At 42.8% G+C, this 27068-nt stretch overlaps 1 protein-coding gene across 2 annotated transcripts; it reads right to left on the bottom strand.

Annotated features, from left to right (window-relative positions):
* LOC309586690 (granulocyte-macrophage colony-stimulating factor receptor subunit alpha-like) lies at positions 1-23168 on the bottom strand. Of its 2 annotated transcripts, none has more exons than XM_082303983.1 (10): positions 23102-23168; positions 15506-15726; positions 9997-10126; positions 9729-9904; positions 8189-8328; positions 4527-4565; positions 3375-3504; positions 2917-3013; positions 1465-1546; positions 1-278 (listed from the first exon to the last, which is right to left on the bottom strand). In XM_082303983.1, exons 2-10 carry the CDS (start codon positions 15588-15590, stop codon positions 204-206), a joined length of 954 nt encoding a protein of 317 aa, XP_082160109.1. In that variant the 5' UTR covers positions 15591-15726; positions 23102-23168; the 3' UTR covers positions 1-203. The 2 variants fall into 2 exon arrangements, with proteins under 2 accessions (XP_082160109.1, XP_082160108.1); XM_082303982.1 differs by lacking the exon at positions 23102-23168 and adding an exon at positions 16357-16472.
* Between the last annotated feature and the right edge of the window lie 3900 nt (positions 23169-27068).

Here is a 27068-nt window from a genome sequence, read left to right as displayed (position 1 = left end):
GTTAAAGTTAGCCAAAATTAAAAGAAAATACAATGGCATTTAAAAAAATTACATGAGGTATCATTCTCTCTTGGCTGCACTACTGTTTTTGTCAAGAAAAGGAAGAAAGTGAAGAAAGCCTATATATTATTCCAGACTTTCCACAAGAATATACAGTTGCTTGAGCTAAGAAATGCACTTTCAAATTCCTCAGTTTTTCTTGGTTATTTCACTATGTCAGCAACTAATATTATCTCTTCATTTTCAGATGTTTTTGACTGAATTTTGCTCTCCATCAGCTGAAAGGAAAATAAAAACTTCCATTAGTTTTATACATAAGGTTAGGTTAGCCTCTACTTACTTATGCACAATTCTGAGAGTATTTCAGCTTTTGTTGCATATTTCACTTCTTTTTTTCTTAGCTGACAAACTTTCCTTAGCTGAACATAACAGTGAAATTTCAGTAACTTTGTAATGTTGACACCTGATTTTTGACTGCCCTGGAAGTGGACAGGCACAACATGTGCTTTTCTCCAATGCACCATGTGGATTACCACAAATCATTTCAAACAAATTAATACAAAAGGATTAACTTTGCTAAGGTGTCAAAGTAGATGAGTACACGTTGGCCTGAAGTTTAGCTAATTGAAGAGACCATGAGAAATTAATGGATATAACCCGATAAACTGCTGGACAAGAAAAGGGCGCACGTGAGCTGCTGGTGAGTATGCTGGTCTGGTCAAACGCTGTGTATGACCACCGCAGTTTATCCTGTTACCTTACAAAATCCTATTTTGAACTGTTTTCTGTGTCACCTTGCTTTCTATCCTGTGCGTCTAACTTGCTAGTGAACTTCATTGAAGCTGGACTAGTGGGTGAGTAGGAGAGACCTGTACCTGGAGAGATCAAAGGTGAGAGCTGGTGACCTGGTAGGGGGACCCAGGGTCCGGACACAGAGATCAGATGTGAGGAACTTGCGAATTTATGGTTGTGAATGAAGAGAGTGAGGGTGTATGCACATCTCACTGGCAAACTTCAGCCCTGCTCAGCTGGAGAGGAGCAGGAGGACTGGGATGTCTGTGACCCTATTTATGGGACTGCTGCTGGTGTTGAAGTGGTGCCAGCAACGGCATCTGTGATGATCTTTGTAGCTGGCTGTGTTAGTGTCTTCTGTGTGTGTCTTTATACATGTGTGTGCCTCGTGTTGGGAAAACACACAGCCCTTGCTGCTGTCTGGACCTACCAATGGGAGTATCAGTCCCTGTACCTGTGAGACTGGAACAGGAGAAACCCCTTAGTTCTGAAAGAGCACTGCATTTGACTTCCCTTAACAAACTTGCCTGCTGATTTTCTCTTGTAATTCCTCAAAATATGGCAAAGAGAAGAGCTATTGTCTATGTTAAGTTCCTTATCATTTAATAAATACCTGCAGTGGAGTCTCATATGTATTTCACACATTTAATATAAAATCGAAAGAAAACGTACCTCTCGATTTGTATCATGCAGTCCCTGAAATGCATTTTTTGGCTCTGGGATATGTGGAAATGCTACTTTCCAACAGCCAGTCCTGGAGATCAAAAGAAATGGAATGGAAAAGAAAAATTAAGTAACTGTGTCAAAACCATTGCACCCTTGAACCAGCTCTTATCTTCCTCCTCAAGGATAGAAGAGAAATGAAAAATGTGCATCATCTCAGCACAGAATGAACACGTATTAGGAAAACACTAAGAATTTGGATGGTAATAATTTCTTTTTTGGTTAAAAATTCACTAGTAGTTGTTTCCTTCTTTAAAAGGAAAAGCAACTCCAAATTGTTGTGCTCTTTAAGTCACTACAATCAGTGAAAAGTGGAAGTAAAAATTTTAACAAGTTGGAAGAACCGTATCTTCCCCTCGCTACAGGAAGGACATTGAGGTGCTGGAGCGTGTCCAAAGAAGGGCAACAAAGCTGGTGAAGGGTCCAGAGCACAAGTCTTATGAGGAGAGGCTGAGGGAGCTGGGGTTGTTTAGTTTGGAGAAGAGGAGGCTGAGGGGAGACCCTATTGCTCTCTACAACTACCTGAAAGGAGGTTGTAGCGAGGTGGGTGTTGGTCTCTTCTCCCTAGTAACAAGGGATAGGATGAGAGGAAACGGCCTCAAGCTGCGCCAGGGGAAGTTTAGGTTGGATATTAGGAAAAACTTCTTCACTGAAAGGGTGGTCAGGCATTGGAACAGGCTGCCCAGGGAAGTGGTTGAGTCCCCATCCCTGGAGGTATTTAAAAGACGGGTAGATGTGGTACTTAAGGACATGGTTTAGTGGTGGACTTGGTAGTGTTAGGTTAATGATTGGACTTGATGATCTTAAAGGTTTTTTCCAACTTAAATGATTCCATGATTCTATGATTCTGTCTTCTCTAAATTACTGTATATTTCTATACAAAGTATGTGATATGGCAGAACATCCTTCTTCTTTCTGTTTCATTTCCATAGTTTATTTCAAGAAGCAAGCTGCTTAGCTTATGTACTTTCAGATACATTCAGTTTGCTAGGACAATTCTAGTGAACGTTGCAAAATCTTTACTGGTAAGTACAACCAACCTGTGTGTTTGCAATAAATTCAGCAGGCCAAGAAATCAGAAACCCTGTTACATAGACAGTCTACATTGCAAATATTCAGAGCAGCTGTACTGTTAATAGGAGTAATTGGATATAATTGCTCTGCTTGCCATGTTAACAGAAGAAGCCCTGGAAAAAAGTTGTGTGGATCAGCCAGGGAGGGTCATTGGGCATCACCATTATAGTACCTGCCTCAGGATCATTCATATGGATTAATTTCTACTACAGTGTGAGTGAAAAAGTTTTATCTCTACTAGAGAGACACCTCTACCTTATTTGCTTAAGAACTGCAGATGTTTCACACACCCACACAAAATAAAAGAAATTCATAAATTAAGTTTACCTTTTGCAGAACAAAATTGTGACAATTGCCACTAAGAGTGTTGCAGCTGCTACCACAAGTAAAATCCATACTGAAGAAGAAATAATTTCTTCATTTCCTGAAAGAGAAACAGTCATAAAGTGTTATTTTTAATAAAAAGGAATAGATGCACAGCTGGGTCAAACATTTACTCTGGTGACCAACTGGTGAATGTCAGTCTGAAAGGTTTGTCTTGGAATAAAAATCAACTCTTTAATTTAGCACCTTAGCAGTAACGTCTGCTGGGAGGGATTAACATTGAGCTTGTTTGTCCATCCCCTGCAGTAAGCAGGTAAGCATTTCAGCTGCAAATGTGTAACTTTTTATATTTATTTCCAATGTCAGAGTGTTAGGAGATGTGCTGTGTGCCTGTAAATGTGTGAGATAGACGGGGCGTCACTGGGGGCAGAGATGCCCAAGGCATAGATTTTTGTTGTTACCAAACTCTACAGGTGCACTCCACTCCCCCCAGGCTGGGCTCACAAAGCAGGCACTGCCAGCTGTTCTCATTTTCAGGAGATACTTCTTTCTTATATTGGATCTTTGAAATGTGTGACTATTTGCCCATTCCTAAAAACAAAAAAAAATTGAATTGTTTTTCTTTGTTTCTTGTCTAGGTGTTCATAATATGCGAGTGCCACTTACCAGTGAAACTTTTACAAGGCTAGGAGAGAATTGCTTGTTAAAGTAGACTGGAGTTACAAAGCAAAAAATAAACATATGCATATTTATTATGTATATAGTATGTGCGAATCTGTGTATCTCCTTTAAAAAATAACCTGTCACTCAGTAAAATTCTTATGTTTAGAAGCTTTTTGTCTTTTAAACTATATCCTGTAATTTCTTACAATATAGTCTGATCTATTGATAATTTCCCTTGGCACATTGACGGAGGCAGAAAAATATCTTGAATTGTCTCATTTCAATACCGCTAGAATTGAGTGATTTGAGGAATAAACTATGTGCATGCACCTCACGTTCCTCAGTCTTTGCATTACGACTTTCCAGGAAAAGCATAACTTTCCAGCCTAATCTGTAAAATGAGGAGAAGACTGCAATACTTAGTGTCACTACAATTTACTGAAATGTGCTTGCTCTTGGATACTTTCAGGATAGAGGTGGAATGTGCAAGCTGCACTGATTAGAAGGAGGTACAGCGTACCTGAAGGACAGCCTCCATCCCAAAGGATCCCAAAGGATCCCAAAGGACTTTTGTGGTCTTTGTTTTCCATAAACAAAATTAAATTCATAAGAGGTGTTTTCTCTGTGTCTCTTTTCTCTGCTGTCACTGATGTGTAACTTCAAATTCTGATCCAAATATTTGAGGGGGAGAGTGGAAAATATAATGTAAAATGCAAGGTTTTTCAAAATACTTACAGAATAGTAATAAAGTTCTGCCCTTGAAAGTATAATAAATGACATGTCATGATGATTTAGCACTTTGACACATTCATGAAATTTATAAATAAGGATCCCATAAAGCATAGGAAATTTAACACATACTGATTTAAAGGCATTTGCATACTATTCACTTTTCACAAATGACTACGGAACTAACATGTATTGATGATTAATAGAAAAAACAGACTTACTTGTATAGAAATATAATTGGGTTTTCCTTCAGCATTATCCTGTAAATTGAGAAAAAAAACCCTTTATTTTAATGATTGCTTGTTTTGTGTTTAGATAATAAGTAATCTTTATCTACCATCCCCTTTTTCTGCATTACTTTTTCTTATCTACTTGACAGTTTTTCAGAAGAACTGGTAATTTATTTAACATTTAGTATCTAATATATAATTCATCTACAATGCCAACTTTATATAGTAACTAATTCTTCCGTGCAAAATTATTTGTTTTCCTTACCACCAGAGTTGAGAAATAAATTTTGTTTCAGATTGGTGATTAAACTCAAACACAAGCAAACCAGACCTAAATGAAAGCTGTAACTTCGTTCTTACACACACCAGGAAAAAAAAAAAGACAAAAATCTGTGAAATAAACTTTTTAGTTTACACCTAGTGTTTATATTTTACAATAAATGTCACTATATTTAATTGGAAATGCTATATAAATATTGTTTCCTTTTCCCTCAGATGAAAATATTCAGGACTGACATGGATTCACAGATACTTTAGGCTGCCCTCCAGCTACATTTTTGATAGCTAAAATAAAATTCACTCATCTCTTCCAAATAGCCACAATGACTACCATGTAATGTAGTGACCACATACAACAGATGACTGCAGACTATATTATCTTTATTAGCCTGCCAGAGTTATGTATTTTTTATTTATTTTACATTCTGTATTACTCCATTTTAAAACAAAATGAAATTAATCCAAACTTCTTTTATCAAATAACTGCACGCATACTCATGTGACACCTGAACATGAGTTTGCAAGGCATGCTGCTATACGGGACAGCTTCTAGCATCTGCAAACAAGCTAGCTTAAGCACAGGGATCAATCTAGAAGAAAGTGCAACAATACAGTCTCCCTTTTTTTGTGTTTATACTAAAATAATACATGAGAAATGAAAACAATGAGGTCATGGAAGACGTCAGAAATTGGAGTTCCAGAAGGACAGCTGGTCTTTTGCAAATTTTGGAAGAAGACATATATTAAAGGGCACTGCATTTGAAAAAAACTGAAGGAGAAAATGTGTATGATGATAGTTAAAAGAGATTCCTTCCTGCAGGGGATGGTGGCACCAATCTACTGACCTGACCTGATGGAGGTCTGTTGCTTGCCAGGCGCCAGGATCCAGAATTCTGCAGAAGGACTGCCAGACTTGTCTGGCCATTGAACTATTACCCCTTCCTGCTCTTCTGTGTCGGCACCAATGATATGGCCAGGGGTAACCTGGATGACTTCAAGGGTGATTGCAGAACACTGGGGGGATTGTGAAGGGCAGGAATCCCAGATGATGTCTCCTCAGTCCTTCCAGTGAGAGGGAAAGGCTTGAGCAGAATTGAACTCACCCAGCAGGTCAACATCTGTCTGAGTGGCTGGTGTCACAGGCAGGGCTTTGGCTTCTACAGCCTTGGGAACCTTTCTGAGAAACAAGGGCTACTGAGCAAGCATGGGATGCATCTCACCAAGTGGGGTGAGTGTCCTTGCAAACAGGCTTGCTAACCTGGTCCTGTGCTCTACATAAAAAGGTGTCTTGAATACACAGAGCTCTGTCTTGGGACAAATGATGAACCAGTAAGAGAGCTTGTGAGTGGGCATCAGAGGACAGATCAACACAGGTGACAATGTAGTAGGTGTTTGTTCCAGATCTCCTGGTCAAGAAAAGGAAGCAGATGAGACCTCTTCAGACAACTTGAGAAAGCCTCACAGCCACAGGCCTTGGTACTCAAGGGAAATTGCCCTGGAGGGCAAAGTTGCTGGTTGATCTACAAGAACAGCCTCCTCAGGGCACAAGAACAGTCCATTCCAGTGTGCAGAAAGTCGAGTAAGTGTGCCAGGTGAGCATGGCAGGACATGAAGCTTGAGGCTGAGCTCAGAGACAAAAAGGAAGGATGCAGAAGGTAAAAGAAGGTATTTGGGAAGAATACAAAGACATCATCTGCACGTGTGTCAGGAGTCAGGAAAGCCAAAGCTCAGCTGGTGTTGAGACTAGTGAGGGAGGTGAGCACAAGAAAGGTTTTTATGACTGCACTGGCAGCAAAAAGGAGGTTAAGGAGAATGCAGGCCTGTTGCTCACTGAGTTGGAGGAACCTAGTGACAAGGGGCATGGGAAAGGCTGAGGTATTTGGTACCTTTTCGGGTCAGCTTTCACTGGTAAGGTTTGCCTTCAGGTTTCCCAGATATCCTGATCTATAAGGCCTTAACTTAAAACATCGCTGAAGAAAAATCCAAGATTCTCAGCAAATTCAGTTTATTGGTGTCAGACATGAAAAAATGTGATTGAAATTATGTTACTCATGGTGTTATCCTTTTTTTGTTTGCTCCCAAGTAATTTCCAATTGTGAAAATAAAGTTTAAAGGCTAACTGTAATACAATATATGTTGGTCATAGTGTATCGGTAAAACAATACAAGTTGATACCTGGTAGTGGTAAAGCAAAAAATTTTGCAATACAGTAATTGCTGGACTTTGACATAATTAGTGACATGAAAACTGCTAATGATTACTTAAAAAATGCTAGGCAATCCAGACTATGTGTGAATTGAATATTCTTTATAAACAGCATATTAGGCATATTAAAAGACTTTAAGAAGTATGTATTGCTTTACTGCAATGCCCTTTTATGCCAATGTCACACAAAGTTTTCACTAAGCTTTCTTTGCTGCAATGGCCAAGGGATTTGGAGAAGTAATGCAGTTTTGTAGCAGTTAGTTGGGCTTGCAAGAAAACTCAGGTATGAAATAGCAAGCCCAATCCAGATTAAGAAGTTCCGAATGGCTTCAATCAGCCACTAAGTGGCCAAATCTGGTTGTAGTACAGACAGATTTTTCCTTTGTAGTCACTATCTGCCACCCTGTGGTCATTTGATGCAATTCTGCCACAGTTACAGTAGTTTAGGTCTACTCTTGCAGCGGAACACAGTGGAACTCCTTCCCTATTGCGGCAAAAATACTTGTAAAGCCAAGGCCTGAATTTGACTTTCAGTATGTTAAATGATTCCCTCAGTAACCTGTGCTTATTCACGCTGCCTTTCTGCTTTCTCTCACATTTATTTTCCTTTTATTTAACATTATACAGCTTCAACTCTTGAACCAACAGGTGTGTTGCTTATATATGATACCTGGATAAACTATTTGCATTTCATATATACAGAAATTTCATTCACCTCCATCAACTCATGTTAAGTGGATGCACATTTCTCTGTCCTGTATTTAGAGCTGAGCTCTGCCCTTTCACAGAGATGCAGTCACCACTGGAAGGACTCCAATCCAGGACAGCTCCAACAGGTCTTAGTGAAAGAAGTACCTTTTCTGAGTTTTGTCACAGCCAAAGCTGTCTTATGTCCAAGTCTTGATTAACCGTGTTTCTCCTCTTAGTCCCACACAGTCACAGTCAACCAGTGTATCACCAGCAATATCTCACACAGCGGAACAGAGATAAAAAAATTGGGCACTATGGCATAACAGGGTGCTTGAAAGGCACAACCACAAAGGAATATGGTGTTACGTATGAGGAAGGCTACACCATACAAGAGTGACTGATATTCTTTCTATCCATGTGTATTGGTAAATGCAAACATATGTATTAATGTTAAATGTAGATGAAGAAATTCCTCCTACCTTATACTTTATGTTGATTTCATATTTAAAACACCCATCTTTGTTAGAATGACTTATTTGGGGTCGTTGCCATTGAATTATGCAATCATTTTTAATTTCATCACAGTTGACAGTGATATTTGATGGAGGCATGAGCTTTTCTGAAATGATATAACCAGGAATTCAAATAATTAAAATCACTTGATCTCTTTTTGCTTTGATAAAAAAGAGTGCAATTGCAAGTAACACATCTATGAAGAAAGAATACTAATTTGTATCTATTTTTCTTAGGAACTCTGTTAGAAATAATTGAAAGACAAAAGTTCTTTAAATCCTGTCCCCACGATCAGAAAAAACAGGAACTAAGCCAGGGAACATGACTTTGGAGCATACAAAGATACAAACCCCCTCCATTTACTTTTCTAGAGGAATAAGGTAGACTCCTGTCTTCTTTTTATAAGGGTGTTTTTTACCATAGAAGAACAAGCTGATGGTAACCCTAATGTAAGAAATCCACAGGTCATTCCTTTCTTCAAGCCTCCTCACACTGTGCTTCTGTAACATGAAGGTGTTGCTTGCTTGGTGTTGTGAACTATGCAGTTTATTCCTCCCCTTCTAAAAAATTAGCCATACAAATTTAAGAATGACACTTCAGTTTTAAGAATCTAGTGAACTTCTTCACATATCTCTCCTAAATTCACAAGCGTGAGCAAAAATATGAGGACCTTTATATTTTGATCATTGCCAAGAACTTGATTATTGTAACAACAAAAGACAGCCACTCATGACAGAAAGGGTGATAAAAGACTGATAGAGGAAACCTTACTTTCAGCTAGACTACTACTTTACATCAATATTTAGAGATAGGCCTGGCCTATTTGTGATGAGCTGTTTTGTCAAAGAACAGTCTTGTTTCATCTGTCATAAGTGATATCACAGCTCAATTCCTTCTCCTTATAGAATAAAGCCTTGTTTATCCATTTTTTGGAGGCAATACCAAAAACCGTGCCATTTTGCCTAAAAGGCTTTGCCACAGTAAAAGTAATTGCACAGGATGCTTCTAAGTAGAGCACCACATGTGAAAGAGCATATGAAAACCTTTTCTATTTTCTATTCTATTTTCTATTTTCTATATGAAAACATTTTCTATTTCTTTAGTCAAGTGTATGGTGTTGGTGTATGCCATCCCCACTGGCAATGAGAAGGAGAAATTAATGCTCAAACTTCTGAAAAGTCTCCTCTGTTGAAAGGTCTTTGGCCATCATTGAAAGGACAGCAGGGGGAATTGCAATCTCTTAAGTCCTGCGGACCTTGCTGGAGAAAGACCTAAAACCAATAAAGGTAGATTGCTAAAGAATCTGAGGCAGGCTGCAGCTGTGGAACTTTCTTGCTTAATTTACCTCATTGCTCTTTTGCCTGGGGAATAGGTTTTCTTGAAGAGGCCACAGTCTTTTACTTTCAGCTCTAGGTGAGATAGGCTACTTGGCTCCTTTTCAGGGATAAATGCTGTACTACCCTCATGCAATAATGAAAATAAATCAGAAAGAAATTATATACTTACCAAATTGATACAGTTGAATGTACTCATCATAGAGCTGGATCAGGGAGTCTTTGCTAGACCCGTTCACAAGGAAGTAAGATTTTTCAGTCACTATCCTCACATTTTTGAAGCTACATCCCGTGTTTCTGCCATTTTCATCTTTAATGTAAAGCTCACATTCCATTGCATCATCACCTCTGTACATAGCAAGGTATTTTAGTTAAACATGGGCAGCGTGATGCATTGAATGAGAATTCAGAATTCGCTAGACTCAAGCAGACCTACTTACCTCGAGTTCCGCCAGTAGAGAAAATACTGGGTATCTCCTGGAGCATCCCTGCCTGCCTGCCAAGTGCAGTTCATGAGGGAAATGTTATAAATCACACAGGAGAAATTTTCAATGGCCGACCCATTCATGCCTGCAAACACAGGAGTATCTGTGGTGAGGAAAAATTGTGTGACTGCTCCAAGCTGGAGGATCTTGGCACACACTTAGCTATGTTAGACACCTGCAACTCCAGCTGGTTATTGCTTGAGATAAGAATTACTTGCTTCATTTTAGGTAGTAACACTGGAAGATATTTGCACTGACAGATTCAATGAAGAATTTGTTACAGATAAATCCTCCAAAGATATGATTATAGCTGCATCTGATTGAATAAGTCTCAGGGGAGCCTACACTGCTCTAGTACAGGCTGACACCTGAACTGGCTACCCCTGTGCTTTGAATTGTTCCTATTCAAAAGGAGGCACTGGCGCCACAATGCCACAAACTGAAACATTTGCCTGTCATCCTTCAGTACTCCGCTGTAGCATTTCTATTTGAAGGATATTCTTCAGCACCCTGTCAAATGAGTGGAGAGCATGAGGAACTTCCCTGTAGACTCCAGAGAGGGAGAGAAAGCCAAGTACAGAGCTGTGAAGTTTTTCAAGACTTTAGGAAGGTGTAGACACAAACTTGTGAGGTTTTTGTGCTCTGCAGTGATACCTGGGGAATCTTCTCCTGATCACAAACATATTAATTTACTCCTTAACCCCCACCCCCAACAAAACCCAATAAGGAGACTAAGCATACCTTTTAAAAGGAAGGAATACTTATCCATCCTTTTATAAGGAATCAGCAAATACTTTGAGCTTGATGAGGCAGGAGGTAGTGCCATTTTGTATATGCCAACTCCATGTTGCTTAAATGAACACATCTTGTACCTCGTTCTCTTAACAGTCTCATATATATTACCCCTCTTGTATAAATAGGAGTAAATTCTGTCAGACCTTTCATTATTGTGGATAGGACACTGAAAAGTGTTGGGCATTACACCATGAGTTATGCCATGATAAAATTCAAGGTGTCACAGATTTCTCAAGGAAGAATTTCAAAACTACAGCCACAAACCTGTTTCACTTGAATTTTTAATAACATTTTAAAGACACTCAAATGCAGTCAATAAAATATTAGCACAAACAATTAAAAGAGAATTGGCAATTAAAAAGTTGGGGTTGCTCAGCCTGGCGAAGACCAGGCTCTGAGGAGACTTTGTTGTGGCCTTTCAATATATAAAGGGGGCTTATAAAAAAGACATAGAGAGACTTTTTACCAAGGTCTGTAGTGATGGAACAAGGGGCAATGTTTTTAAACTGACAGAGGGTAGATTTATATTGGACATAAGGAAGAATCTTTTTATGTTGAGGGTGGTGGGATGCTGGAACAGGTTGCTCAGAGAAGTTGTGGATGCCCTGTCATTGGAAATGTTCAAGATCAAGTTGGATGGATCTTTGAGCAACCTGATCTAGTGAAAGATGTCCCTGCCCATAACAGGGAGATTGGAGTAGATGATGTTTAAAGGTCCCTTCCAACCCAAACCATTCTATGACTGTATGAGCTTGCTTGGCCCTCAGGAGCCACACCAGAAATATTATGTCTTCACAGGCTTCTGTGTCACACCAATCAGCCCTGAGCAAGCACATCACTGCATCTCCAATGTCCCTGAATGCTTATGTCTTGTTTTTAGGTAAGTCAGTAAGGATCCATGTATTTAATTCAGTCTGTCCTTTGTACTTAAAATCTCTCATCTGCCCACCATGAGATGCCTCTCACCAAAGTTCCTCTGAAACCAGGAAAAGAGACAATCTAACACTTCAGTCCCATCAAGGCCCTGATTCCACAAGAGTCCTCTGAAGGCAAGAATTTCACAAGAATGGCCAGAGAGGACAGACATGCCTCAGTACCAAGACAGGTCTTCACAAATTCTAAAAAAGACTGCTAGAAGAGAGACTATTTTGTTCCTACCAAGGATACTTCTTTCAGTTACTTAAGGACATGAAAGAAAAAGAAGAAAGTGTAATGATTTATCTCCATTAAAACTTTACATAGCAAATTTACCAGGCCCAGGTTAAGACATCACCAGGAAACTTCCCAGCCTGGTACAGCCCTCCGACTACTACCCGTTATTGATCTTCCATGTAGGTGCAGAGGAAGCTGCAACCCGTAGTCCAAAAGCTATCAAGAGAGACTTCAGGGCCTTGGGACGGTCAGTGAGGGAATCAGGAGCACAGGTTATTTTTTCCTCCCTCCTTCCAGTTGCAGGCAGCAACATTGAAAGGAACAAATGGATCCAGTCCATTAATACATGGCTCTATGGCTGGTGTCAACATCACAATTTTGGGTTTTTCAACAATGGGATGGCCTACACGGCACCAGGCTTGCTGGCATCTGACAGGATTCACCTTTCTCAAAGGGGGAAGAGGGTCTTTGCTCAGGAGCTTGTGGGGCTCATTGACAGGGCTTTAAACTAGATTTGAAGGGGGAGAGGGTCGATATCAGGTTTGCCTGTGATAAAGGGTGGAATGGCACACCATGGTTAGAGGGACAGGGTACTAGCGGGGGATGGGATGCTAGCAGGGGCCTTCAGCCTGTTGATCTGAGGCATGCTGGAGACACTGCAGCACAGTCAAAGTCTTACGGGGATGAGCGGGGCGCTCTTTAGGTAATAGGAGCCAACAGGGAAATATCAGAGAAATTTTTCAAGGGAACCATGAGGTGTTCCTCCAAGAAGCTGACACAAACGACAGCCCAGCTGAAGTGCCTCTACACCAATGCATGCAGCATGGGCAACAAACAGGAGGAGCTGGAAGCTACCATGCTGCTAGAAAGTTATGACCTAGTTGCCATCACTGAAACTTGGTGGGATGAATCCCATGACTGGAGTGCAGCTATCGAAGGCTACAGGCTGTTCAGAAGGGACAGGCGAAGTAGGAGGGGCAGAGGCATTGCCCTCTATGTCAAGAAATTGATAGAATGTGAAGAACTGTCCCTGGAGAATAGCCATGAGCAGGCTGAAAGTTTATGGGTAAGAATTAGAGACCAAGGCAACAAAGGGAACCTCGTGGCTGGGGTCTACTACAGGCCACCTGATCAAGGAGAGACTACTGACGAAGCCTTTTTCCTTCAGCTACAGGAAGCTTCATGCTCGCAGGCTCTTGTTCTGATGGGGGATTTCAACCACCCCACCCCGGCATCTGCTGGGAAAATAACACCTTGGGCTGTAGGCAATCTAGGAGACTCCTAGAGTGCATAGATGACAATTTCCTAAGCCAGATAATAGATAGCCCTACCAGAGGGGAGGCAGTACTGGATCTGGTGGTCACCAATGCAAGTAAGCTCATTGGTGATGTCAGGATTGGAGGCAGCCTTGGCTGCAGTGATCATGCACTGGTAGAGTTCACAGTCCGGAGAGGTAAGGGTCAGGTGAAGAGTATAGTCAGGGCCCCGCATTTTAGGAAAGCAAACTTCCAGCTCTTCAAGGAGTTAATCAGCAGGACTCATGGGAAATGGCTCTCAGGGACAATGGAACAGAACAGAGCTGGCAGGTCTTCAAGCATGCTTTCCATAGGGCACAAGAGCTCTCGATCCCCAGCTGCAGGAAATCGGGCAAGGAAGGGAAGAGGCCGGCATGGCTGAGCCATGACCTGTGCATCGAACTAAAGGCCAAGAAGAGATTGCACAGGCAGTGGAAGAAGGGACTGGTATCTTGGGAAGAGTACAGGGACACTGCCTGGTTGTGTAAGGATGGGATCAGGAAGGCCAAGGCTTGGCTGGAGCTGAACCTGGCGAGGGATGCAAAGAATAATAAGGGCTTCTACAGGTACATCAACCAGAGAAGGAAGGTTAAAGAAAGCGTACCCCCTCTGATGAGCAGTAGTGGCAAGCTGGTAACAACAGACAAGGAGAAGGCTGAGGTACTCAGCAACTTTTTTGCCTCCATCTTCACTGGCAACCTCTCTCCTCACACCTCCCAAGTCAATGGACCATTTGGCAGGGATCAGGGAGGCAGAGGTCCTCCCACTGTAAGAGAAGATCAGGTTTGCAACCGCCTGAGGAACCTGAACGTACATTAGTCTATGTATCCTGCTGAGATGCATCCCAGAGTCCTGAGGGAATTGGCTGATGTAGTTGCCAAGCCACTTTCCATGATACTTGAAAAGTCATGGCAGTCAGGAGAAGTCCATGGGGACTGGAAAAAGGGAAATATTGCAGCCATTTTTAAAAAGGGTAGAAAGGAGGACCCTGGGAACTACTGACCTGTCAGCCTCCCCTCTGTACCTAGGAAGATCATGGAACAGATCCTCCTGGAATCTATGCTAAGGCACATGGAGGACAGGGAGGTGATTTGGGACAGCCAGCATGGCTTCACCAAGGGCAAGTCCTGCCTGACCAACCTAGTGGCCTTCTGTGATGGAGTAACTACATCAGTGGACGAGGGAAGAGCTACGGATGTCATCTATCTGGACTTCTGTAAGGCCTTTGACACAGTCCCCCACAATATCCTTCTCTCTAAATTGGAAGTATATGGATTTGATGGGTGGACTGTTTGGTGGATAAGGAATTGACTGGATGGTCACATCCAGAGGGTAATGGTCAATGGCTTGGTGTCCAGATGGAGAACAGTGATGAGTGGTGTCCCTCAGGGGTCCGTACTGGGGCCAGTGCTGTACAATATCTGCATCAATGACATAGGCAGGGGGATTGAGTGCACCTTCAGCAAGTTTGCAGATGACACCAAGCTGAGTGGTGCAGTTGACACGCCTGAGGGATGGGATGCCATCCAGAGGGACCTGGACAAGCTTGAGAAATGGGTCTGTGTGAACATCACGAGGTTCAACAAGGCCAAGTGCAAGGTCCTGCACTTGGGTCAGGGTAATCCCCGGTATCAATACAGGCTGGGGGATGAAGGGATTGAGTGCAGCCCTGAAGGCTTTAAACTAAAGGAGTGTAGATTTAGACTAAACACAAGAAAAAGATTTTTCACAATGAGGGTGGTGAAACACTGGAACAGGTTGCCCAGAGAGGTGGTAGATGCCCCATCCTTGGAAACATTCAAGGACAGGCTAGATGGGGCTCTGAGCAACCTGATCTAGTTGAAGATGTCCCTGTTCATTGCAGGGGGGATGGACTAGATGACCTTTAAAGGTCCCTTCCATCCCAAAGCATTCTATGATTCTATGAAAATCTCCTTGCAGTCACTGAACACCAGTCCTCAGTGAAATTCATGCTGCTCATCCAACTCAGTTCCATTTTCCACTGAGTCAACATCAAATTTCTAATATGTGAGTCTGACATCTCCACTGCAAGTGTCACGTAATAGGATGAGTAAGGTGCAGGACTGATTCCCAGATTTTTGCGTGCAGAGGTTACTGCCTAGCACATGTAAGACAGAAGGCAACTTAAGCACAACTACCCATAATGAGAAGCACGTTACACTCCACCTTGGAGGATTGCCCCATGGAAGTGTTTTACTCACAGTCTGTGCAGTGCCAGCCAACACACAACTGAGTGATCAGCAGCATCCACTGGGTCATGAAGATGAGTGAAAGAGGAGCACCCATCTCTTCCTCCTTGGAGACAGAAAACAGTGAAACTTGCTCAAGGTGAAAGATGCGAGTGTGAACCACTCTCCTCTGAATTTGTGTAGTCTGACCTGCTCATATGCCTGCTTCTACACCATGTGACCATCTCTCAGTTCTGGTGGGAGGAAAGATTAGATAGGCAGTCAGAGAAATATTCAAATAAACAGTAATAAAGTTAAAGAAGTCATCCTTTTCTGTAACAAAACAATTTACGTGATGATTCGTAAAGCTGGTGATCGTGGGAGCACTGTATAAATGTTACATACATACATTTGATGACTGCTGTCTTAAGGTCTACCTATCTGCTATATACAAAGGTTAGGATGAATACACATCAAGCAGGTGGGTAAGCAGCTGCAAACAGAAAATATCAAAATAGGTCACAGCAGTATCAATCAGCTCGAGTTACCCAATAATGAATATGGTAAGTTTGGTGAGGGCATTAGTTCATGTACTTTCAAAGATGTTTTTGAGTATATGCTTAAGAATGGATCTAGGAGTGGTGTCTAATTTCTACAAATTCAGTATCAGACCCATGAAGAAAATAAAAATTGTAGCTAGGACCTTTCTTAGCAGGCAGTAGATACTTTATTTGCAAAAAACTTCATTCAGTTTAGCTCCATGTATTCCTCTGATAGCTTTTTAGATTTTTGCCTGGGACATCACCCCTCCACCCCTGGACTTCCTAGAGTCTCAGTGAATACCTCAGCAAACAAAATAGCCGGAAAGACAAAGATGAACCTACCTTCTATTTCGAAACATCTTATCGCATTTATCTTTCTGTCATAGTCTTCAGGCTCAAGGACGATGGAAAGACTTGTATTTTAAATGGTTGTATAGCTATATATAGGGCTGTGTCCCTTGCTGCTTGTGTTTTGGGGAACTGCCATACCATCGGAAGTGTTGCAAGACATGACGTTCGTCACTTCCCTCCTGATTCTTACCAAATTCATGTAATTGCACAACTCATGATTTCACATAACATGAAAAAGCAGTTAGCTGGTTAAATTTCCCTTTCTGTTGTACAGAGTCCACTGGTGCTTGGGAATCTGGTGAGTGCATAAAAATCTTTTCTTTTCCAGGTATTTCTCTCTAGCTCTAAATAATATCGAGTAGTACAAAGCATCTCTCAATACAAACCATCTCTGGGGGCTGGGAGCAGTGGGGGCTCCCCATGGTGGGTCAAGGCAGGGGCTGGCAGCTGGGGCCCATCCCATGCCAAGCCCGGAGCAGGGCAGCCGGGGAGCACCGGGCACCTCCTTGAGGACAGGGACGGGCCAAGGCCAGGCTGGGACATGGGCCCACGGGTTGGCCCGGCTCAGTGAGGCCCATAGCCAGGCAGGGCAGGGCTGTGGAGAGCTGGAGACTGGCCCTGCTGCGGCATCGCCGGAGCAGGGGCTGACAGCCCTGACATGGGGTCCTGGGCCCTGGGCAGGGATGGTCTATGGGGGCACTCAGGGAGATGACAATGCAAATTGTAGAAGTTTCTTAAACCTGTGGGAAAAGAGGATTTCAAATCTTGGATATGAAGTCTTCAAATAAGATATATCACTATCAAAAGTTGTGATCTGGGTTTGTTCTCAGTCTGTTTCTTCCAGTGTCAAAAAAAACCAAACCACAAACCACTGCAAAAACAGACAAAAAATTGCAAGTAGTAAGCATCTAACTACAAAAAGCCACTCCGGGGCTTGCTGTTGAGCATTTGTTCCCTTCTCACATCACAGATGTGCATTTTCTAAAGGAGAGGGTTAGTATAAACAGTATAAACCATCAAAAGTTCCTTTATACCCTGAAAGGCTTTGCTTCACAGAAGACAATATAATTTATTTAATATGGAGTAATTTACTTAATTTATAATCCATTTAAAGTAATTTCATTTCTTCACATGTTGAAATTGAAACATCACTAGAAAATATGACATTTTTCAAACAAGCAAAAACATTTTTCCTCTTAAAAACAGGCAGATCTGTTCTGCTGGAGTTAAAAACTTGTAGGAGAGAGAATTGTCCAGGTGCTTCTCTACCACTCCCATTTCTTGCCTGCTATATTTGGAAAAAAGTCACTTGCTGCTCAGCACCCTTCCAGGATGCTCCAGGATTCACCTTTATCAAAATCCCAAGGTCATTCCTATCCTACTGTTTCTTTATTGACATATGGAGTGATATAACCATATCAGCGGTAGTTCATGTATCAGCTATTCATACATAACTAAGATATAGTTATTTCCAAAAGAGAAAGCCAAAGATAGTGCAGTGCTGACTGCCTTTGAGGACAAAGAGGGCTTACTTTCTAGACACCCAGAAATGCCTAAGCTCATGAGTATTTCTGCTTCCTAGATTCCTGCTAGGAATCCTGTGAGACTGATGACTGATGAGCTATAAGTGTGCTGTCATTTTCCAGGTTCGTTCTCTTATGTTGCTTGTAAACATGAATGATACCGCGTTATCACTGAGACCAGCCAACACCTCAAAGTGGATATCTGACCTGCTTTCTTCTCTGCAGCTCATAGAGTATAAAGGGAACAGGTGTAGCACAGCAAGTTTATTCATCATATTAGCAACTTTTTGACTTCAAAATTATTTTCTATAAAAATAAAAATTGAACCAACTCCTCTTCTTCTCACATGCAGTACTAGAAGCCTAGAGCAAGGCCTGAACTCAAAAGCAATGTATTAAGTGACACCCTATGGTTGTGTTCATGCACTTGATCATGTCTGTCATGACAAATCAATACTGAGTATAGATTAAGGAGATGAACAACCCACCTTCAGCATCCAGAACTTAAAAATACTCCAGTCATCCCTAGAAACAGTAGTCACGAGAGATTCAATAGAGCCTGGCCTGGTCTTTTGTGGTTTCAGAGGGAAAGGTCTAAGGCAGTGGTGGCTTTATAAGGACCAATTCATGGGAGTTCACTTTCTTCATATGCCAGGAGCAAATAAAAATGTAACAAAGTTTTTCTGAAGCATATTTACGAAGGAAACAGTGGGAATGAGGAACAAATAAGAATAAGTGGATATTCTACCAAAAAGTAGATTTAGTCACAGAAGCAGCTCTTTTTGATAAGAATCACTATCACTATCATATAAAAGGTGTCAACAAAGCAACTGAAAGTTTAGACTTCAGGTTTGGGCCCATGATAGTGTGACGGTGTGTTCCCCTCACCCCGCCACCCCCAGCCCCTGACCTTTCTCTCCCGTAATCCTGCTCTGGCAGTAACCGCCAGTGGCGGTTGGAATGGACATGCCTGGTCATGATGGCTGCATCTGACTCAAAGTGGATTCGGGAGACAGATAACAACACAATAACCAAAGGCTATTGTGCAATGCACCCACCTAATCACAGTGAGGAAACTAAAATCTGTGGTTGGTATGCAAATATGACTACAAGTCAATCATCTTACCCCCATGAATAGTGAGCAGCCCAAGAGCCCTTTGGGCTCTCCTGCACAAGAGTGGACTGCATGCCAGGATCTCACCTTGAGTAGGGACGCCTCTCAAGGTTACTCCTCAAGGCTGAGATTCCTTGCAGCAACAGATCCTTGGTAAGTGACTAATAGCATGCTAAACTTTGAAATCTTAGCTAAGTGATATAAAGGATTGATTGCGCATATATTGGACATAAACTGTTGACCAAGTCTGGGACTAGGATTGGATCCAGCCGCACCCAGACTCCTCTCTGAGAAGGAGTTTAGAAAGCAAGGGGGTCCTTTCTGAACCTCATGACTCAAGAGGAGGGTCTCCCTGACAGTTTTGTCTGACCCTGTCCTCTATGCAGTAAGTAATCAAGTGTACCTTGCCATTGAACCTTATTAAACCACTGTCACATTTACCATTGAACTTTGTTAACTCAATAAAGTATATTTTTGCTTCTCTCTCACTCCATGCGCAACAGTCATTCAGAGGAAAAAGTAGTCCATTGTCAGAAGTTTCACTGCACTTCTAGATTAAAGAAATTCCATACTTATCCATGTAGGTGTTATTTTAACACTTACTGTGCTGTAAAGGTGGAAGAAAGGACTTCTGATCACAAAGAATGAAAAAAATACACTTTATTGTGTCCTCGTCTTTGTAAGAAAAGCACTCGATTTTGTGGTGGTAACAGACTATATTTCATAGAGAAGGGGGGGAAAGTGCCCAATGTAATAAAATCAGAGCTGTAAGAAATGTCACAGAGAATCAAATGAGGTTCGAGAAAATGAAGGAAGACAGAGTTTCCATGCATCTGCTTTTCTCTCTCCTTTCTCCCAGCCTTTCACCTCCCTTGGTCTCCCTCCTCCAATAGGTCAGTTCCCAGAGTGTTAGGCGGTCTCCTACCCACTCCTGCAGCAGACACAGCTGAACCAGGAGCTCTGCTTACCCTCTGGCACCTCACACTGCAGGAGCAGAGAAGGGAGGGAGTTGAGGTGAGCCATGCAGCCCAGAGATTGAGCTGGGGAGAAGGAAGACTAGGATCAATTGCACTAAAGTTACATTTGATGATCCTGCACCACTTAGGGATGGTGTTTAAGGACAGCTGTTGCTGTGAGGGGAGCGTAGCTCCACAGACCTATGGAGATTTCTTTGCAGAAGCAGCTGGACCACAAGGCCATGCTTGCTGATGGCTGTGGCTGGATTGTTGGGCAGTGTTTGTATCTTAAACACCCGTCATCACACTGTTTAGTGCTGATGCAGTTGGATGTTGACTGCCCTGGGCAACTGTGTGTTTTTTCTGGGCTTAAATCTCGTTATGGGAAGTGCCGTCAACTTCCAAACTTTCAGTCATCCCAATTACGCATCTTGCAATGGGTGGACAAGGACAAAGACATCTGTCCAGTGCCGGGTTCCCTTTCTCCAGTTGAACTCTCAACTGTGTGACAACGTGCACCCTAGGCAAAGCCCCATGCTCCCACTCTGAAGATCTCCCGAGCCTGTAGAGCACGTAGCAGAAGAGCAGAGTGCTTTCTTGTGTTCCCTCAGATTATGCACCTCTGTAACAAAATGAGGAAGTCTGGGTTTTGAGGTTTTGGGGCTTGGGTACTTTTTGTTTTTAAACTGGAATATACTGCAGCAGAACAATTCAAACAGCCCACAAGGACAGTGATGTTACCGCAGACAAAGGAACTCTCCTACCCAGGGGATTTCTTTGCTTGTTTATATTTAAGGCAAGTCCTGACATAAGGCTTTCAAAAATGCAAGCAATCAAAAAAATTAAAAAATCCCAAGCAAAGCTCGTTCTATTGATGGTGCAACCATAGTTTGTTATCTTTTAGAGGCCAGAAAACTAGTGTTGAATGGCCTCACCGTGAGCTGGAAGAGAAATGAGAAGAGAAAGAGAAAGAAGAAGAGAAAGCTAGGCAAAGACACTAGGGTTGTTTTCCAACTTTTGGCTCTACAAAGAGTAGAGTCACTGCAGGAATGTGATTAAAACCAGCCTTGCTTAAAACTCCCAAAAGCTTGAAGAATAATTTATTGCTCCAACAACAATAGGAGTGCTCACAAGAACTACCTGGGCATTTTGCTATGCTGGTGTCTTACAGCTTTTGTGCAGACCACAAAAATACAAATGAGAGACAAGGCCTTCTCTTTGGTCCTTGCAGCAAGAACTTTCTAGTTTTTAGCAAATGCCTTTCTCCACAGAACACAGGAACAGCCATAAGAGACCAGAATACAGGACTTCTATCTGTGTGAATATTTGAACCACTTGGTTAGAACATTGTATAGCCTGACCATCCTTTCCCAGTGTTATATTGGGCCTTTGTCCAGGGGTGGGAAAAGGATACCTTCACTCCACTGCTGCTCCCACCTCCACTACTCATGGACAGGATTTCTGGTGTTCGCATCAGGGTGCTAGTAGTGAATTCCAGTTTTCTGAATGGCTTTGCAGCCTCAGCAGCTTTCATAGTGAAAGCAGTGGGGATGTAAGGGGTGCAATAATGGCCATGATCAATTGTGAGTGAAGCAGGATGGAGAGGATCCAGTAGACCCTATCTGTTTCATTCCCCTTCGATTAAAGTAAGCTTTGGCTTTAGTTGGCCACTTCTGATGAACGTGCTCTTATCTTTTGGCAGTTATAACTTAAGTGGAAGGCTTCTTCTCTAGTTATGTTTTAAAAAACTATTCAAAACAAATTGTTAATGAAAGCTTATTTAGAAACACAGAATCATATAAAAAAATTGGTTTCAAAGGTGGCCTCTTGGAGGTCATCTGTTCTAGTGGAATTTTATCACCCTGAGAGAGCTTTATCTACCATGAGGGAACTTCAGCCACCTGAGATGACTTTAACCATCCTGACACCTGCTGGAAGGGGAAAATGGCAGGGTACAAGCAAGCCAGGAGAACTATAGAGATCACCAGGAACAATAGTTTGATACACATGCTGGACAAGACAACTATAGGAAGTACTCAGCTGGATCTGCAACTCATCGAAAAAGAACTGATCATGGATGTGACAGTGACAGTCTTGACTGCAAGGATCATGATGTGGTGGACTTTAAGCTCCTGAGAGAAAGGAGGAAGGGAAATAGCATACTATATATGTTGGATATCATGAGAGCAGACTTCAGCTTGCTCAGGGCAGGATAAGATCTGAGATCCAGTGCTCTGCCCATCTCTGAGCCCTTAACTGAGAGACTGGCAGTAATTCAGAGGCTCCCACTATGGATGTGCTGGACTGAAGTCTCCTGCCAGCAGCTTGGGTTTAGCCTCCAGCACACCCTTCCTGTTCTCTCCTGGATACCGTGACACAGACCACAGCTCATCCCTTTCAGTCCCAGTAGCCTCTCTAAACAGCTCATGACATCTTCCACCTTTCCCCTGGCACACAATCTACTATGGCAGAGGTGTCCTTGCATACCTCACAGATCCAGGTCTCTGTGCCCTCTGCCACCACTTGCTTCCTCCTGACCTTGTGGATCTCCTCTGCTGCAGGACCCCCCTCAGTGTCTGTCTGCTGGAGCTGTCACAGATGAGTGGTTAGGCCACTTAAAAATCACCGTCAAAGATATTTGCAAATAATGATTTTAATAGAAATCTGTAAAAGTGTGATTTAACAGAGTTCGATGGCAAGGTTCACTCTATTACTTATTAAATGAATGGAATATATATATAAAAAGAAAGAAAGAGAAAATGGAGCCCGAAGAAAATACATGGAGGAAAAGGGGAGCCCTCCCGTTGAGTCACAAGGTTCAGAATGGAGCCCCTTGCTTTCTTAACTCTTTCTCAGAGAGGAGCCTAGGTGCGGCTGGATCCAATCCTAGTCTCAGACTAGGTTTATGTCTAAGGATTATATGTTTAGCAGCAGTTTAAGGTTTGTTTGCAGCAAGGAGAGAATCACAAAAATTTAACAATAACTAATCATTAATTAATCTAGCATCTACAAAGTGATTAAATGAGGTTTACTATAATATTTGAATCGATTCACACACACACACACACACGGTCTAAATACTCATTATATGCACAGTTAAAGGCACCAGTAAAAATTTCCCACCGGGTTTAGTGAAATACTCACTGTAAATGACTGTCTCAAGGGGCGAAAGATGAACCTTGAGGACCAAGGAGCGCCAGAGATCAGGTGAAAATCGAACCTCAAGGAGCAAGGAGCGCCAGAGATCAGCTCATGCAAACTTAAGAGTTCACAGCTCCAAGAGGCATCACGCTCAGAGGGAGATTCTGGTGCAGCCCGCTGCTGTCCAGGAGAGCTCAAAGGGTCTCACTTGGCACTGCTGTTTATAGAGTTATGAGACAATTGACTTTAGGCATCAGTAAATTTCCATTCTACTTTCACAGCCCGTGTTGAAAATTACTAAAGTTCTCAAAAATTGCAGTGATGCAGGTACAGATCCTCCCGAGTTACAGCCTAGATAAGATAGGCCCCAAGGCTGCCACATGGCGACTAGTACAGATGAAAAATATGTCCCAAGGCTGTCAGGGCTGCCTCCCTGGGACAGACAGGGCTGCTCCCACCTCAGCCATGTAAGAGTTTTGATATGGTCAAGGGATGCTTAACCACCAAACTCGTTACACAAAGGCCAAGTTTAGATGGAAGTTACTGAAAGTGTAAAGCAGCTTCGCTTACCGTGCTCTGCCAGGTGCACAAGAAGAAAGGGGGCTGGGTGGGGGATGCACCACCACAGGAGCTCAGTTCGCAATATGGGATGGCTGAAGGCATGCCTCCCTCCAGCCAGCACTCTGCTCCAGACAGAAATGAAACTCCCATACGAAGCTCTGGTTTGATGAGGACAACTAATTGCAGCTCCTCAGTTTCAGGGCCACCATACTGAGTTTTTTTCACCTGGCACAGTCTTTTCTTAACCTTGACAACATCTCTTCTGTTTTGTAGGGATCCGATTTACCAGAACGTGCAAATCACTCAAGACGTTGCCCTGTGCTAGACTCTGTCCTATGTATTTTTTTCTGGCAGAAATGCAGAAACAAAATTTCAGAAGTCATTTTAGCAGCCTAAGGTAAAGCTTTGGAAAAGCCGGTCAGGAACAGAATTGCCTAGTAGGCGCAGGTGATCTTTAGTGTTTATTCTGTAGAGACACTCTCCAAGTAATGCTGACATGAGGAAAAAACAGATAATTTGTAACAGCAGTATTAGTGAACTTTGTTGTTGTAACCATGAGGCCCTGTAATATGGTATTGCCATTGCTAGTAATGGACCATAAGCTTTGTAATGAGTTTTCAAGGCCTCAGAGCTGAAGTTTGTCAGGCTTGCTCTGCTTGAACTTTTCTTAACCTGTTTGTAATTTTGTTGGACCAGGTGTCCATGGCTAATTTGTTTTACTTTTCTTTATCTTTGCATGATACCACCAAGGTTTTACAACTCTAACGTACCAATGCAGTGTAGGTCTAGAAGACAGCGGAGGCCTTTAGAAGTGGAGACACAAGGATATGGCATAGAGGTCTAGAGGCATAGGGCTGGATAAGAGGTGGGACTCAGGCATGACACTGGGGACTTCATGGCTAGAAATGGCCTCTAACCTTCGGTTTTCCAAATCTAATTAATCCATCCACAGAAGCACAATGTGTGATTAGCCTCCAAATTGGTGATTTGTCTCATATCTCCTTATTAATTGGAGGATTCAGGACATGCTGCTTCTGTTTTGTCCAGGTGTTATAAAACCACATAACCATCCTGTACCATTTGCAGCTAGCAAGCTGCAGGCTTCTCTTGGAGGGTTCAAAAGTTCAATTTCCAACATTTCCCACCCCACACATACACATCTGCTACTTGTTAGCCATCACATTTTAAGGTACTTTTTCATCTACCACAGATATGAAGTGATGAAAAGTGGGAGTAAATTTTTGGTTTTGTAAATAGCTGTGAGCAACATCTAGGGCATACGCTGCTGAAGGATGGAGCAACATAGTTTAAGGCAACAGACTTATGAGAAAATCATAGAATCATAGAATCGTTAAGGTTGGAAAAGACCCTTAAGATCATCGAGTCCAACCGTTAACGTAGCACTGCCAAGTCCACCACTAAACCATGTCCTCGAGCACCACATCTATCCATTCTTTAAATACCTCTAGGGATGGAGACTCAACCACTTCCCTGGGCAGCCTGTTCCAATGCTTGACCACCCTTTCAGTGAAGAAGTTTTTCCTAATATCTAACCTAAACCTCCCCTGGCGCAGCTTGAGGCCGTTTTCTCTTGTCCTATCGCTTGTTACTAGGGAGAAGAGACCGACCCCCACCTCGTTACAGCCTCCTTTCAGGTAGTTGTAGAGAGCAATAGGGTCTCCCCTCAGCCTCCTCTTCTCCAGACTAAACAATCCCAGTTCCCTCAGCCTCTCCTCATAACACTTGTGCTCTAGACCCTTCACCAGCTTCGTTGCCCTTTTCCGGACACGCTCCAGCACCTCCATGTCCTTCTTGTAGTGAGGGGCCCAAAACTGAACACACTACTCGAGGTGCAGCCTCACCAGTGCCGAGTACAGGGGCACTATCACCTCCCTGGTCCTGCTGGCCACACTATTCCTGATACAGGCCAGGATGCCATTGGCCCTCTTGGCCTCCTGAGCACACTGCTGGCTCATGTTCAGGTGGTTGTCAACCAACACCCCAGGTCCTTTTCTGCCAGGCAGCTCTCCAGCCACTCCTCCCCAAGCCTGTAGCGTTGCATGGGGTTGTTGTGACCCAAGTGCAGAATTCAGCATGTCTCCTGAACTCTTTAACAATATTAATTTTTTATGAGTAAATGATCATTTTAAGAAGTTTAATCTTGGCCAGTTTTCTGTGGATTTTCATACAGATGACAAATTATTATTCCTACGACAACCTCAATATAGCTGTACCTTTTCCAAGGCACTGGACCACAGGAGATCCTATATAAACTCCTTAAGTTTGGTTGTTCTTAGAATCATCATAGAATCATAGAATATCCTGAGTTGGAAGGAACCCACAAGGATCATCGAGTCCAACTCCTGTCCCTCCATAGGACAACCCCAAAATTCACACCACATGTCTGAGGGCATTGTCCAATTGCTTCTCAAATGTTGTCAAGCTCCTGGGGGAGCTTGTTCCACTGCTCCACTACCCTCTGGGTGAAGAACCTTTTCCTAATGTCCACCCTAAACCTCCCCTGGCATATCTTCCTGCCGTTCCCTCGGGTCCTATCATTGGTCACCAGGGAGAAGAGATCAGTGTCTGCCCCTCCTCCTTCCCTTGTGAGGAAGCTGTAGACCATGATGAGGTCTCCCCTCAGTCTCCTCTTCTCCAGGCTGAACAGACCAGGTGACTTCAGCCGCTCCTCATACGGCTTCCCCTCTAAACCCTTTACCATCTTTGTGGCTCTCCTCTGTACACTTTCTAGTGGCTTTGCATCCTTTTTGTACTGTGGTGCCCAAAACTGCACACAGTGCTCAAGATGAGGCCATGCTAGTGCAGAGTAGAGTGGGACAATCACCTCCCTCGATGAGCTAGCAATACAGTGCTTGATGCACCCCAGGACACAGTTGGTCCTCCTGCCTGCCAGGGCACACTGTTGGCTCATGTTCAACTTGCCGTCGACCAGAACCCCCAGATCCCTCTCTGCAGGGCTGCTCTCCAGCCTCTCGTTCCCCAGTCTGTATGTATATCCAAGGTTGCCCTGTTCCAGGTGCAATATCTGGCACTTGCCCTTGTTAAACTTCATACAATTGGTGATTGCCCAGCTCTCTAATTTGTCCAGATATCTCTGCAGGGCCTTTCTGCCCTCAAGAGTGTCAATAGCTCCTCCTAGTTTTGTGTCATTGGCAAACTTTGATAACAAACCTTCCAGTCCTGCATCCAAGTCATTTATGAAGATATTGAAGAGCACTGGCCCCAAGCTGGATCCCTGTGGAACCCCGCTAGTGACTGGTCGCCAGCCCGATGTAACCCCATTTACTATAACCCTTTGAGCCCAACCCGTCAGCCAGTTGCACACCCATTGCATTATGTGTTTATTCAGCTGTATGCTGGACATTTTGTCCAGGAGAATACTGTGAGA

Source organism: Platalea leucorodia, assembly GCF_965183815.1.
Source record: "Platalea leucorodia genome assembly, chromosome: 2".
NCBI lineage: Eukaryota > Metazoa > Chordata > Aves > Pelecaniformes > Threskiornithidae > Platalea > Platalea leucorodia.
This window is presented reverse-complemented; position numbering and strand designations above follow the sequence as displayed.